We start from the raw sequence: 17,008 nt of genomic DNA, 5'->3' as shown, positions 1-17,008 counted from the left end.
AAGTACTTATATGAATACCCCCACCAACGCAACAGAATACATATGTTGAAATATATGCAATTACAAAAAAAAACATGTTACTGGGCATCTGAGATGTAAAAATATATTTTTTTTAATTTCATTTTTTTTTATTTTGCTAAAGAAAAAATCTTAAAAATAAAAAACTAAATTATCCAAAGAAATTCCGTCAGAGGATGCTGCGTATGCCCTCAAAGTGTATTATGAGAGCTTTTTGTGAGCAAAACATAATAGAATCCAACTGTCCACCTACAAAAAAATGCTTGAAAAAATTATATTCATTTAGCCCCTTTGGGGCTACCATATCTAGCATGTCAATCCAGCTAGATTGTCGTTTCAGCAGCAACAAATCACGGTCACTACCCCTCTTTGACGGAGATCTGATGACCCATTAGTAAAAAATGGGCCGCCACTGGTTTATTCGTAGAGCCTTTTTCATACGCCAACCTTATATCAGGCCTATGTTGGGGTCATACGCTGACGGAAAGTTCTTATAGTCTTCCCCACCTACATCAGTCCACATGGGCATATTAGGAAATACACGACGTGGTTCATCTGACAGATCATACGGTGCCGCAATATTATACGCTTTCCATTATGTGGGTGCGGGAAGGAGCTTCCAACCATCAACGCTCTGCATATTGTGTAGCCAAGGCACCGGTAGCAACCATTCTGCCCAGAAAGCCAATTACTTTCCTGTGTTCTCTCTGTTTGCACATTCGTTCTGTAAATGAGATCTTTAAAATTTTCCCCTCTTCGTATGCTTAGCAAGGGCTGCTTCCTTTCAACCTTACTCAGGCTTGTATAAAATTTTTAAAGTGACACTAGCGCTTGAGGTTAAAATAATAGTAAATATTTAATGAATATAAAAACAAAACAAAAGCAGAATTTCCCACAAACTTAAGGGAAAATGAATTAAAATCAAATAGAATCAAATAGCAGCAAAAAAACAAAGTATACAGTACATAAAGATATAGCAGCAAAGATAAATGTCACTGTATAGGCTCCTTGAAGATAAAATATGCACTGAATAACTGAAACAAGGTAGTTCATGAAGCTCCAGTTCCATAGAAAATACAATGCGTACCGTAAAAAGTAGGTGAGTGTCTATTAAGGTGGGGAAACAGGGGGTCCGGATAGCACCCTGGTCCAGACACTCACAGGCTTGAATAGATGTGATCCTGCAGACTAGCGCCAATGCGTTTCGAGTTGGAAGCTCTTTATCAAGGCTGCACAGAAGTGTGGTGTTGCGGTGGGCTGATCTCTGGTCTGGTTCCTGTGTTGATGAGTGCCTGATGCCGGGACTCGTGTGCACCATGAGTACCCAGAAGTGATGTATAACGTACGTTTCATCCTCTGCTGGGCTTGATCACGTACAGACTTTTTTTTTGCGCTAAGAGACCCACCTTCTTACCTTATTATCTTACTCAGGCTTGTGTCCGTTCGCAGAAGTGGCCAATATTTTTTTTTTTTACGAATTTCTGGACAGACCGCAACCTAGTGTCACATTTAACACTAAATATGAGTCTATCTGATTGACCTGAAGCTGCAGTCCCGAACCTGTCACCCTTAAACAGGTCATGTGCCCTAGTGAGGCATTTTTCAATAGTTCCATGGTTATAACCACTTTCAAGGAACCTCTTCTTAATCTCGTCTATCTTAATTTCACCACCCAGATACCCTTAAAAGCATTTTAACTGTGTCACAATGTGAGTGTCCTCAGGAACAACTCAGAAGTTGACTTGGCTGAAATTCAGATAGACGAGGTATATTAGTCCCAAATCATCTGCACTTACATTGCAATAATGTCCAGCAGCTGGGGCGCACCACACTGGGAAATCCAAATTCATTGGTCCAGGAATATAAAATCAATAAAAAAGAGGGCACTCGCCAGTTCCACTTGTGAAGAGGTATATGTGTGTGTATGTATGTATGTATGTATGTATATATATATATATATATCCAATCGCATGTTGCATGAACAAATGACTGTTGTGCTTGTAGAGAGTACAAACACTGTATCTATTTCTATAATTGAAATTAATGGCCATACTTCATATTAAACATGAATATGCATATATGTGAGAGTAATTGATGTACTGTGCAAAATAAATGTGTTTCCAGGTAATTACACTTCTACCACCCTATCTATATCTGCTATTGATTACTTGGCTTGTGTATACAGCTAGCAACACATTTGTTAACCTCTTAATGATTAATTTTCAGTGTCGTTCTTATTTAGATCATGTCCCCTGAGAACTTATTGATCAGGTATATTATAGAGCTGCTGTATCTGCTTCAAGATATGTTAACTTAATTACCTTTAACAAATGTATATCAACTATTATTTATGGACACTGATGAAGTCTTAGGGAAAATGGGCAGAATATCTACAATGAGGTATCATTGGATCGTAATGTAGCTTGTAGACCTATACATATTAAGATAACTTATGCCCCATCTTTACTTAAATCAGTAATTCACGGCTAAGTACAGGTAGCTTCCAAATGTTTCCCTCTAATTCTATTCATCCTTAAGAGGATGGTTTACTTATACTGCAGGTGCATGAAGCATCATTCTAGAGTAATATCTGCCTGTTTAAATGGAGAGTGAGTGTAGCAGGGATAAAGGAAGGATAATGTAGTAAGTTGTAGTGTTGACAAACAGTGCAGGAGATTATACATAATAAGATAAATTGTGTGCCAGCCAAGCTCTCAAACTGACAAGTAAGCATTGAATGTGGAATACAACAATCCAATTGGAATGCTCATTACAAAATATGTAAATACATTAACAAAACATTACTTCAGTGTGTCCTATTTTTGTACTGTTTAAATCAGAAATTGAAGCCTATATGCTGCCCATCACTGTAATCAGGGCCGGACTGGGACTAAAAATAGGCCCTGGCATTTAAAGAACATACAGGCCCACATTGGCGTCAGCGTCTGGTTCCTGGCATAGACTCCTCCGCTTCGTATTCCTGACTCCTCCCACTTCTTATGCTGCCCATCCACTAGAAGACAGGCAAAAGACTGCACGATTACGACATTGTAATCGTGCAGTCGTTTGTCAGTCTGTGCTGTGCCTACACTGAACGTTCAGTCATTCAGTGTAGGCACATGAATCATCTGCTAACATGCTCAACCTGACATTATCATCAGGTTGTCCAGCATGTTTGCCCGATGATAGATGTCTAAAATGATCAGCGGGAGCGTGCATCGCTGGTCGTTTTAGACATTTTAGTGAACGATTTGCAAACGATTAATGAACAATTGAATGATAACGATATAGTTATCGTTCAATCACTCAAATTTAATCGCCTAGTGGATGGGCAGCATTAGTCTATGCTCTTACACATATAATTAATATTAGAACAACATACAAGTATACATCATTCTCTGTATTAAAATACACACAACAGAGCTCATCCTGCAGAGGATTCAAACGTGTGTCTACTGCGGGGGGGGGGGCTACTACTGGGAACACTACAAGGGGGGCTACTACTGGGAACACTACAAGGGTGGGCTACTACTGAGGGCACTACAAGGGGGGATTACTACTGGGGGCACTACAAGGGGGTATTACTACTGGGGGCACTACAAGGGGGATTACTACTGGGGGCACTACAAGGGGGGGACCACTACTGGGGGCACTATATAAAGGGCAATACTGGGGGTACTGCATAGGGGGTGGGAACTACAACTGGGGTCACTGTTTAAAGGGCACTGCATAAAGGGTACCACTATTGGGGGGCACTGCATGGGGGGACTACTGCTAGGGGCACTATATAAGGGGCTTACTACTGGGGACACAAGGGGCACTGCACAGGGGGGACCACTACCGGGAGCACTGTAAAAGGGGCACTGCATAAGGGGGCGCCAAAAAATATACTCGCTTACCAAAAAATTTGGGCTAGGGCCGGCCCTGCGGTCAATCTGCCGATAATGACAGATTGACCATGTTCGGGGATGAGGGAGGGTGCCCACACTGAACGACCTATCGTTCGGTGTAGGCACTGCAGGGGATGGGGAATGACGGTACGATTACGATGTCGTAATCGTACTGTCTTTCCCTTGTCGCCTAGTGGATGTGTGGCTTTACAGCAAAGCATTTCTAATAGGGATGGGTGTAATTAAAAAAAAAATCCATTATTGTTCAGCCTTCAGTGGACCATAACCTAATGTGTGATTACCTCCTCTATAGCTGAGGACCTGAAAATCTGCAAGTAAAGTCACGTACTCACTGGAAGATATGAACAATAATAACGTTATCGTTCATCGGCTTCAATATCGTCCAGTGTGTATGCAAGATATCGTTAACGATGCGCACTCCTACAGATCATTAACGATGTCTTTCATCGCCCAGACATGCAGGGCAACTTGACGATATTGTCAGGTTGTGCATGTTTGGGGATGAGGGAAGCTACCCTCACTGAACGATATCGTTAAGTGTGTGTGCTCAATGTCGTTAACGACATTGAGCCCAGCAGTGGAGGGGAAACACTGGACGATATCGCTCATGGAGCATATCATCCAGTGTGTATGCGGTCTTACACTCTTTATAAAATGCAGAAGCATCATGCAAAGTGAACACAATTTTTATTTTTACAAGTAATTAAGATAATAATTAATAATAGACAAATTTAGAATGTGTAAGGTAAATATAACAATATATTTAGCTGTGTCTACCCCCTTGCAAGTGCTTACTTGTGTGTGTGTGTGTGTATGTATTTATTTATATATATAGATAGATAGATAGATATACACACATATAGTATATATACATATACTGTGTGTGTATGTGTATATATATATATATATATATATATATTTTAGGTAAATATACACAAACACAGATACACACATACATATATATATATATATCCCACAGCACGGCATACTATAGCGCAGACGAAAAGGAAGCAGTTAACAATACTGATGTTAAGAATACTGATGCCGTGACAAAGGTTCAACAAGAACCGAAACGTCGGCAAATTAATTTGGTATGCCTAATAAAACTGATTAATATTGCAACTGCTAATTAGGTCTTGAGAGTGTGTCCGTCTCATCAAGTGATGACAACATAACACTAATATATATATATATATATATATATATATATATATATATATATATATAAAAACCAACAGACAGCAAGCAGTGGCACTCGGAGTCGTTCAGCGATTAGTAAAGTAGTATTTACTGTGAAATGGTCACATTACCATATACCAACGATTCGGGACACACAATCCCTTTGTCAAGGTGAGTAAACAAGGTGAGTTGTCATATATATATATACACACACACACACACATGAGTAAGCACTTGCAAGGGGGTTCCAACCTCATCACCTACCTGCAGGTTGGTGCTTCTATGATCATCGGACAGGGATGTTCCTGTGATCATGGGGAAGCGCTGGTGTGATCAGGAGGGGGGGCACCCGCGGGGGGGGGCTGTTATAGTTGCGGGGGGAGGGGGGCACCCGTGTGGGGGGGTGCCTCTTGCCTTTTTTTTACATTTGCACTATGTGGCGGCGGCCATTTTGGGGGGGATTTTTCTGTGTGGTGTGGAGGGAAACATACTCGCCGGGCATGTCAGCAGCCGGACCGGCCCATCTTGGCATCGGCCCTTCTGGCATTTGCCAGAACTGCCAGATGGCCAGTCCGGCCCTGACTGTAATAATGTAATCCATTGTGTGTATTCAGTATTTTTGTTGCTTCCATTTAGGGTTTGCCCAATGAGAGCTGGAAGATCACTAAAATCAATAGTACCTACGAGCTGTGTGATACTTACCCAGCGGTCTTTGTTATACCTACGAGTGTGGTGGATGATGATGTGGCCAGAGTCGCAGCTTTTAGAGCCAAAGGACGTATTCCGGTAAGACCTCAACCCACTGATTATATTCTGCTGTTTCCGAAACTGAGGGGTATTCAATATGGGAGCGAAAAGTCCGTGCTGGACTTTTCGCTCCACATCGGAGATTTTCCAGGGATAAAGTATCGGGCGCACGCCCGCTTTATCCCCGTATTCAATTTAAAAGCTACGAAAACGGGAACCTGCGTAGTGGGATCTGTGAATAAATACGAAATTTTCCTGGAATAAATTGTAGGACCCCCTTAAAACTGTAAAAACATGGGGGATCACTATGGGTAATCCCGTTTTAGCCTGCAAATGAAAGTCGGGGATTGAAATAGCGGCTGCAGGTGTTTTCTTCCCGATATTGAAGAAGTGTTGCAGAAGAGCACTTAGGTTATTTTTTTTTTATTTTTTTTAGTGGTCCCATCAAATTTGGGGTACATGAAAATGTGTACTAGCATATTTTTAAGTCCCTAAAGTCTTTATTTAAAAATTCTGCAAATATGCACCTACCGCTAATAGCCTATTCTAGAATACACCTGCCACATATTTTCAGAATAGCCCTGAACCTATTTCCCTATTTTTAAACACTTTTTTTTCCCATTTTTTTTTTTTTTCATCCCAAATTTAAAATAATTTTTTTTGGGGTGTCCCTATTTTTTTAAAAAAACTTTTTTTGACAGTTTATTTTAAAATTACATTCCCAAAAAGCCTGCACCCCTAAACCCCAATTCTGCACTTTTTTTCGCCACCTATTCAGTGGTGAAAAGTTATCCCCGTTTTTTTTTTCGAAACTGCGAAAAGTCTTTGAAATTGAATTCGGTGTAAAACCAAAACCAGCTCCATATTGAATACCCCTGACTGTAAAGTATGAAAAGAAACTTGACAATGATTTATTAACGTGCAAGATCAGAACCTCTGCTAGATCGTAATTACACTTTATTGGTTCTTTATCCTTTATGGAAGGCGACTGAAGAAGTGAATTGCATGTGGAAACCTAGCAGTAGTGAATGTGATGACTATGCTTTTGTTTGCAGGTTCTTTCATGGATCCACCCAGAAAGCCAGGCCACAATAACTCGCTGCAGCCAGCCCTTAGTTGGGCCCAATGACAAGCGATGTAAAGAGGATGAGAAGTATTTACAGACTATAATGGATGCAAACGCTCAGTCACACAAACTTATTATCTTCGATGCCAGGCAGAATAGTGTTGCTGACACTAACAAGGTAACTACAGCGGTCTGTTTGTGCTCCTTAATGCGGATATTATAAACTTCTGCTAAATTCATTAGTATAGTTCAAAATGCCTTTTGTCCTCGCGTTAGCATGTGCAGTGGTGGATAGGAGTTGCTGATAATCCCCCAAACTTTGTGTTCATAATCTAAACCCAGAAAATGTAGCATTTTTATGTCCATGAGTTACTATGTAAGTGACTGGTTTTATGAGGATTACTTTATCACTGTTTTTGTTTTATTAAGTACATCTTTTCCCTCGATCACACGGCTTAGGAGGGGAAATTGGTATAAGCATTCTACTACTAATTATCTAGAAAAGGAGATGTTTCCCATAGCAACAAATTGATTGTCCTTTTTCTCGTACCAGTTATACAGTGAAAACAAATGTTTGGTAGTTATGGGTAGTCTTTGTATTCTGCTGTTTGTTCCAAACCTGGGATTCCACGTCACAGTACTGAGGATAACTCGCAAATATATATTGTAGAGGGAAGGGCTGGGGTTAATTTAAAATGATAGTGTCATTTACAGTAGGGTAAGAATTAGATTGCTGTACACATTGGCTGTCAGCTAGAAGAAAGTCTCTGTGTTACTGACTGGAAACTGGAATAGAGTCCCATCTTCCACTTCAGTCCAGCTCCATCCAGCAATGCCATATGCATATTACACAACCTCTGTTGTATCATGTCAGTCATTCACTGGGCTATTTGTATAGCACTCATGATTTATGCAGTTAATAATATATTAACACTTTTATATAAACAATTATTGAAAAATATTATATTTATGGTGTACTGTATATGAGAAGACCATTTGTAACATTGTTTCGTAAAAACAATACTTTACCAAGTACCAAATGAATTAACATAAGTGTGTACAGCTATTAATAATTGACATGTACAGACAGATTATACTCGAACATGTAATAATTGTCACATTGGTTTTATAAAAAATGATTAACCGAAGAAACCCAAATGTCAAAATGACACAAATCCTATGTGAATAATAGAACCGATAATAAATATTCGAATCCATACATAAAAAATAAAGAATATGAAAATAAGTTACACTTTGATTATAAATAATTCTGTTTCAGTATTGGCATGAGGCATTGGCATCTTTTATAATGGGTGCAAGGTGTGCGGTGCACATGGGTCCCTGGGTCCAGGGGGGCCCACACCGCACACCCTGCACCCATAATTAAAATGATACTTATAATTATACTTACCTCTCCACAGATTCCCAAAGTGCAGAGCAGCAAACACTCACCGGGAAAATGGCGGTGCCCATTTTCCTAGTGATCTGAGCATTCGTAGAAAAGATATCCATGGGAAAGTAGGAGCGGGCGCCATTTTCAGGGAGACCCGTGCATGCGCAGTGGATTCTGGCATGAAGCCAGACTCTACAGGGTTCAGTGCCGCTGACAGAGAGGAGGGGGCCCAAACGGAGGCTGCACACGGGCCCCCTCCTCTCTTAAAACGCCCCTGGTATAAGGTTAAACCTTTCATTAAATCCATGAGGATATTATTGGGAAAATAGCCAGGTCTGGAGAGAGTCCGGGATACTCAGGGATTTTCTTAATCCTGATCTTGTTGAAATTCTCCCAGCTGACAATCTAAGTAGTCAATTCAGTTACATGCAAATGAGATTGCACGTTCCGGGGCAAAGTGCGGGCAATGTGCAGTGCGCACATCTCCTATACATACAGTTAGCTAACATCATCCATTATCCTGCCCATTTTCACATTGACACATCATCAGTATTGACTCCACATCGCATCTAATTGAATTGCTCCCTCGGTCTACTTTTTGCCTTAAACTGGGTAAACATTAGATGATGCGTACCCAAAGCATCATCGCTGACGATGTGACCCGGGATGTAGCAAATGCATACACACTTGCCGATGCCGTGTCTGATGGTGGGGAGGGACATGTCCGTGCTGCATTCTGCAGCATGACATTGTTAGCGACATCCCCTGTCGCCCCTGTAGTAGGGCAGACTGGCAATGTCGCTAATGACCCACGAGAGCGCGCATATTATGGGTACACACTAGACAATGTACCCGATATGTCGCTCCGATACGTGGGATCGGACAACATATCGTCTAGTGTGTACCCAGTATTACTGTAATTGATGCTATAAACTGTTATTATGTAAAAAAAAAAAAAACATTTTATTAACCCCATTACATTTCTCTGTATACACATTTCCTACACCCTTGTTTTTCATAAATGTTCCCTAATATAGCTTTTAGTGCATCCTAGGTAAACTTGTTGACTATAAAAGAAAACCAAGTGTAATCCTAGGTCTAGTGCTGTTAAATAGTCACAGAATTTAGAAAATCGGACAAACTATCCAGCAGCATAGATACCGTGGTTCCCAACAGACCATTCCAAGAGTGATGAATGGAGAACTATAATATTGTGCATAGTATGCTTTCCTCCTAGTGAAGGTGAAAAGACCAGTGAAACCATTTGAGCTCCTACTGCCATTTGCATTGCTGGTGTGTGAAGTACCTATTATGTGAATACTATAATACTGTGCTTTCTAGGCTGTTTCACTGGCTCTGCTACCTTATAATGTCACGGGAGTGTCAGTGAAATGAGTGCATACATAGACACAGCCGCTGACATAGGAGGTCATAGTCAGATGGAGAAACTGCACCTGCTATATGGCTGGTGTGACCGATGGTGGCATCTTAGGACGTACCAATCGGTATTACTGAAAGTGGGCATCTCGGTCCTTGCACATTCAGCCACAATGAGGTACACAAGGGAAGGAATTTGTAACACCATTTGCATAAATGTACTCTGCTGCTTCCACCTCTGTATCAGGCCACAGTGTCTAACTAAGTTACAAGATATGTGTCTGCTCTTATGTTTGCTTAATCTACAGAACTAACATGAGCTCTGACTTCTCTGCAGCATATGTATATAATGGTATACAGGACAAAAATGCAGTCATAGGCAAACGCAGGGGGGTTTCCGGTTGCCTGAAAACTGCCCAGCCCATACCATGATCACCACAATAGAAATAGAATATAATACTAAAGTTGCATGTTTTTAAGATCCCCTCAATGTCTCATGTGATATGGCACCACTTGATGATCTTTTAAAATGTGTCAGCCAGTAATGCATACCCTTGTGCACCAACTGGGAGATCTGAAAAACATGCACTGTTAGGGGGTGCACTGATATAGACCATCTATAGGGTCAATTATTAATACTGTATAATAATACACTATCCAGAACATAAGGAGATCAATCTGTACATATATGTCCAGGGCACTGCAAGGTTCTTGTGCTGCTCCCCGTCACTCCCAAACTTGCTCAAATGATCTGGAATGTAGCCCACATCTGAGATAAAAACATTCAGCTCAAGCAGGATGGCCTTACTTCCACATATAATGGCATACTGTGATTGCTAGTCCTGTATGTGTCAGAATTATTCCATACACTATACCTCGTATGACATACAGTCAGGTGCATAAATATTGGGACATTGACAGAATTTTCATATTTTGGCCTCTATTCACCACCACAATGGCTTTGAAATGAAACAAACAAGATGTGATTTAACTGCAGACTTTCAGATTTAATTTGGGTAATTACATCCAAATCAGGTGAGCGGTGTAGGAATTACAACTGTTTCTATATGTGCCTCCCACTTTTTAAGGGGCCAAAAGTAATGGGACTATCAACTCAAAAGCTATTTCATGGACAGGTGTGGGCTATTCTCTCGTTATTTCATTATCAATTAAGCAGGTAAAAGGTCTGGAGTTGATTCTAGGTGTGACATTTGCATTTGGAATCAGTTGCTGTCGACTCTCAATATAAGAGCCAAAGAGCTGTCACTATCAGTGAAGCAAGCCATCATTAGGCTGAAAAATCAAAACAAACCCATCAGAGAGATAGCAAAAACATTAGGTGTGGCCAAATCAACTGTTTGGAACATTCTTAAAAAGAAAGAACGCACCGGAGGGCTCAGCAACACCAAAAGACCCGTAAGACCACGGAAAACAACTGTGGTGGATGACAGAAGAATTATTTCCCTGGTGAAGAAAAAACCCTTCACAACAGTTGGCCAAATCAAGAACACTCTCCAGGAGGTAGGTGTATATGTGTTAAAGTCAACAATCAAGAGAAGACTTTGCAAGAGTGAATATAGAGGGTTCACCACAAGATGTAGACCATTGGTGAGCCTCAAAAACAGGAAGACCAGATTAGAGTTTGCCAAACAACATCTAAAAAAGCCATTACAGTTCTGGAACAACATTTGCAACAAATGGTGGGTACACACTACACGATATGCTCCCTGAGCGATATCGTGTAGTGTTGTCCCCGGCAGGCTGCGCTCAATGTCGTTCATGACATTGAGCACAGCCGCTGAACGATATCATTAACGATATTGTTCAGCGCCGGGCTCTCTCCCCCATTCCCTGACATGCAGCAACCTGACGAGATCGTCAGGTTGGCCTGCATGTCAGCCCGATGAAAGATAATGACGAACGACCCGCGGGAACGCGCGTCGTCGTTATCGTTCATCTTTTTGGGGTTAAAAATGGACGATAAAGTGGACGACTGAACGATAACGATATCGTTCACTCATCCACTTTATCGTCCAGTGTGTACGCACCTAAAGTATTAAAAAGTGAAAGTTAGATTTAGGATTGTTTAGTTTGTCCCATTACTTTTGGCCCCTTAAAAAGTGGGAGGCACATATAGAAACCGTTGTAATTCCTACACCGTTCACCTGATTTGGATGTAATTACCCTCAAATTAAATCTGAAAATCTGCAGTTAAAGCACATCTTGTTTGTTTCATTTCAAAGCCATTGTAGTGGTGAATAGAGGCCAAAATTTGAAAATTCTGTCAATATCCCAATATTTATGCACCTGACTGTATATTATAGCTTGTTAAGTGCGTACGATGCCCTGTTCATGGACTGGCCACACTTGCTTTAAAATCAAGCATTTGGAAATCCCCCCCCCTCTAGAAATACTGCGTTTGCCACTGGCAGGAGCACACTTTCTACAATAATGTGTAGACTTAATGCCCATCTACCATGACAAGGTGACTTTATCAGATGGTTATTCACTGTACCATGGCAGATGGCTTTCACAGTCTGGGGAAAATGTGCACTAAGAGCCTCTATTATATAGAGATCTTACTGCGTGTAATACACAAATGTCTCTAATTGTGATTAGTTTTTGTTTGTGTCATGAATTGGTCTGTTTACAAAAACCCTGATTGCCTTGTCATAGTGATGCTTATTAGGGGGAGCAATAGTCCACTTATAGATCCTGCACTGTAACTGCCATTCTCAGGGTCTACACTCAGGAAAGAACAGTAGTTACTGATGTTAGTGCTGTAGAATCGGTGGCAATGTTTAAATGGCCTTTTAGTATAAATGCACAGTCTGTAAGAAATGTGCAATGTAAATATTGTGTTCCAAGCAATTAATGTTTCTAGAAGCATAAAAGAAATATTTAGATTAATAAAATTACAGCATTTCACTTCGTTACCCAAGGCAACTTGCATTCATACATCTTACAGGCTTTTGTATAGGTGTTATCAGATTATTCATTGCAAGACATTTCCCAGCCCTGACATGATTCAGTGTTTATTATTGTGCTTTGTGTACTGCAGGCAAAAGGAGGGGGATATGAAAGTGAGACTGCTTACCCTAATGCAGAGCTCATTTTCCTGGAGATACACAACATCCACGTGATGCGGGAGTCCCTGCGCAAGCTGAAGGAGATAGTTTATCCGGCCATTGATGAGGCACGCTGGTTGACAAATATCGATGGAACACACTGGCTTGAATATATACGGGTAACTTTCACATACAGCTTTTCATGTGAACAATGTAAATGAGCTTCAAGCACTTGATTATCAGTGGTTCTGATGAGGACAGTGGGGCTGATTCAGAGACTGACGCGAAGGCGCTTATGCACGCAATCGAGTGATTATTTGCCATCGCGCATGCATGTAAGCCGCAGTGTGCGTGTGTAGCGAACGCAGACGCACATAGGATCCACCGCAGACTCAGTGACAGGGTGTCAGCATTGGGGGGTGGTGACGGGGTGGGGTGATCAGAGAAATGCAGGCGTGTCTGACCGTTTAAACGCCGTTACATGGGTGCGCATAAATTAGCCACTGCAAGTGCATACACAGCTCTGCATGTCTAAAGGTATTAGCGATATTCACGCAGGTATGTATCATCGCACGCAGGTAAGAAGGCAGCAGTGGGCGTCTTTATGTTTGGGCGATCTTTGCTAACATTAGCAAATTTTTGCAGCTGCGTTGCGTACGAAATTGTACCTGTGATCGCATTAGCGTCATTCTCTGAGCCAGGCCCAGTGTCATAATCTGGTTTCCTTGTAAATCTGTTGCATGCAGTGGTGGTGGCCATTTTGTGGGCTTGACCTATATATAGATAAAGATGCATACACATGGTACGATATCTATTAACGATATCGTTCAACGATATATTCATATCGTTCCTTTTATGCAGTGAACGACCAACGATGCGCGTTCCGGCATGGACGATAACGATATCTATGATCGTCCGTACATGCAGGCCAACTTGCACGATATTGTCAACTTTGCCTGTTCAGAGATGTGGCAGGATGACTTCACTGAAATATATCTTATCAGTCCTTGGTGGTACAGATCGTACTGTGTGTATGCAGCTTAACTCTAGTATACTTGCCTTTGGGATGCCAACCACGGTATCTTTATCCCTCCAGGATTGCGGGGTCGGCTTCCTGTTGGGCGTCGGTATACCGACGTCAGGCATCCCGTCCGCTGTCATCTTAACCGCATCCCCAGTGCAGCCTGCCAATAGATTTGCAGGGAATTAGAACCTCTATTATGTCTCTTCCTGATTTCATAATATCCGTCAACAGCAGCTGTCCTTATTATAAAGGTTGTTATACTGTGGTTTATGTAGAGGAGGTCATAGCAAAGTTAGAGAGCAGGAGAGATCCAACACCGACCTGAAGGTCCCAGCTTTATATGAGGTCTGGAACCCTGTTAATTATGAATGGTGATGGTCCCAGGAGGTGAACCCCCACCAAGTCCTATTTCTAGGGAAGTGGGAGATGGAGGCATAGTCCTAGTTTAAGTGGAAACACCTTTTTAATGTTTTATGTATTTTATTTCAGTTGGCTGTTCACAAAGTACATTTCAAGCACATATTTGAGCCGATAAAGTAAACTAATTCAAAATAAACAATAGAACACACTTTTCTCTACATTTACAAAAGGGTTGGGTACGGGATGACTACACTTATGCACCAGCTAGGTGGTCTGGAAAAAGTAAACTGTTAGGGGATCTTGAGGACCAGATTGGCCACCCTTGTGTTAAAGTATTTCGAGCTCCTCAGTGCCCAATGTGGCCGTAGGCGAGAGCCTTAATGTTCTAATGGACTATCCGGCTCTACATCTATTCTGAAATAAATACTAGAACTGCCCTTTGCTTCATTTTGGGTAATCTTCATGATTTCTTACTTAAACTTTCCATTTCTCCTTAATATTGTGATCATATTATCCTGGGATGTGGGTGAAAGGAGCTCTGTTACTATGTTGGGTTGCTGCTGTGTTAAGTACGGCAATCAGAAAACATAATGTAGATCTAATTAATGGATGCATTTCTCTTGGTGTTTAGGGATATATTGTAAAAGCACATGCCTAATATACAGATGTGTCCTTGCTCATCTAGCCTTAATACGCCGCGCAGATCGACACGCCTGGCGTGAATGAACCACCAGGTTTGGTGCAGCTCTGCTAGCGTCAGGCGTCCTTTTTTTTTTTTTTTTTTTTTTATTCGTCTGAATGCGTTTTTTTTTCTTTTTTTTTTTTAATGGATTTTTGAAAAATGCGTTTAAGTCGTAGTATGATGTGACTAGGATGCACAGGGAGACTGTGCTGATTAACTTGTTATGCTACAATTGTAGTATTGGTTTTTTGATGGTTATCGTGCTGTCCAATTAGCCGCGGTCTGAAGTCTTTCATAGCAATTATCGCAAATTAGTTTTCACCATCTCTGAGTAGGTGAAAAGTTGTGCAAAATCCCCATTTTTAGTCTAAAGTATCGAGATTTGGTGCAGAACCCCTGGGACACCCCCCTTAATGACTAATTGGGCACAAATACTTTTTAATTAGCTTATTTGGGCCAATAATTACATCATTTTTGGGATGAAAAAGTCAAAAGTGCAGGAAAATTGATTCAAAGTAGTGGGTTAGGTATTTTAGGTGGCTTTGTCAAGGGGGCTGGTTTAAACATTGTGTTGCAGCAGGTGTATTTTTTAAAAGTGCTCAAAAATATACTTGCCCCCATTTTATGTACCCCTAATTTAACTACAGCGTTACCTTTGGCCAAAATTTTTTTATTTCTTATCTTTTTTCTTCGGGGTCCATAGGGTCCACAGAAAATACCTTGGGGTATGTGGTTGGAGTGATCCAGGCACGAAACGGTTAACAAGCTCTCAGCTCCCGGGATGCACTGGTTCCTCCTCCATATATACCCCGCCCCTGCCTACAGGTAGTTCGTTTTTTGTTTGGTGCGAGAAGGCACCTTACTACCGTGGGACTGCGGAAGCAGTCCCAAATGAGTTTTTTTTTTTCTGAGCAGTGGCGCGTGCTGACTGAGGGGAGAACCTAAAGCAGCTATGCGTCCGGATAGACGCCCATGTCACAGCTCCGTCTTCCCCTGTCGGCGCCGCAACACCAGAGACGGAACTGGTGATTTTGGCGGGCTTAGACGGCCCAGGACTGCAAGCGGAAACATTGGGGATGCAGGTAAGGTGGTTCCCCGCGGCCGCTAACGCGAGGAACCATGTGGCAGTCCGTGTTTCCGGCGGTGGAGACTCGTCTGGGACGCTGTTGTGAGGAGCCGTGTTCAAACTGTCTCCAACACTAGACCACCGGGACATGAGGGATCCTGACAGCCAGGGGCTTGATGGCAGCGGCCATGTTAATGTGCCAGGTGGATCCATACAGCAATGGGGAGGTAAGCTTTCTCCTGGCGGACCCTCCCCCGACCCAGATGCTGGTTCAGGTTTTGAGATATATATTTTTTGATATATATATATATATATCAGTTGTATATCTGTGTGCATTGCATGTGACTTATGAAATCTGCTATGTGTTATGCTGCCTTTTTTTATTTCTGAATAACTGTCAGTCATAGCCTATCACTGCTGTTTCTCCTCATTAACCCTCTACTACAGGTGTGTGGGATATATTGGGTGTGAAACATTCACATTTATAATCAGACTTTGTATAACTTTAGAGATATTATGGTCAAAGAAACTGAAAGACAGGTGGCTGCTGCCCCTGTGCTGGTGTCATGTATGACCTGCAAAGTGGGGTTATCCCCACAGGACTACATACAAGATGAATTATGTGGTCACTGTTTTAAAGAGTCACCACATCAGTCAAACCTACCAGCTTCTGGACAGGAACCTCCTTGGGTTGCCTTCTCCCAGATCATGGCGCAGGTTGCAGACAGGTTGGCCGTCCCTGGACTGGCCCCATTGATGGGATACCCTCAGCAGCTGCACCCTACTATGTTTATGCCACCTATGCATCCTTCCTGGGTGGACATGTATGCTCACTCGTGTCAGAATGTGGCTTCGTCCTCAGCAGCTTTCCAGCAACCGCGGCAAGCAGATAGGCCAGTACAGCCAAAAACCAGAAGGCGGTCGGCATCACGTTATCCAGCCCTCAGATTCTGGTGCATCTTCTGATGAGTGTGGGAATATGCTTGTCTCCTCTCAGGAGTCTATCTCGGGAGAGGAAGACCGTTTTCCAACAGCAGATGTCCCCTACCTGATTAGGGCGGTCAAAGTTGTTTTAAACCTAGACGATGAGGAGTTGGTACAAAGAAAGGCTCCAGTA

At 41.9% G+C, this 17,008-nt stretch overlaps 1 protein-coding gene across 6 annotated transcripts in view; it reads left to right on the top strand.

The window, feature by feature from the left end:
- MTMR1 (myotubularin related protein 1) overlaps positions 1-17,008 on the top strand; it is an 82,377-nt gene that overhangs the window by 40,638 nt on the left and 24,731 nt on the right. For all 6 annotated transcript variants that reach the window (XM_088478841.1, XM_088478840.1, XM_088478839.1 and 3 more), the window contains 3 exons: positions 5,745-5,894; positions 6,911-7,099; positions 12,753-12,938. In XM_088478841.1, the coding sequence (XP_088334967.1) occupies positions 5,745-5,894; positions 6,911-7,099; positions 12,753-12,938 (525 nt within the window). The remainder of the gene's footprint in view (positions 1-5,744; positions 5,895-6,910; positions 7,100-12,752; positions 12,939-17,008) is intronic.

The sequence above is a fragment of the Taudactylus pleione genome, unplaced genomic scaffold, assembly GCF_031769625.1.
Source record: "Taudactylus pleione unplaced genomic scaffold, aTauple2 ptg000222l, whole genome shotgun sequence".
NCBI lineage: Eukaryota > Metazoa > Chordata > Amphibia > Anura > Myobatrachidae > Taudactylus > Taudactylus pleione.
This window is presented reverse-complemented; position numbering and strand designations above follow the sequence as displayed.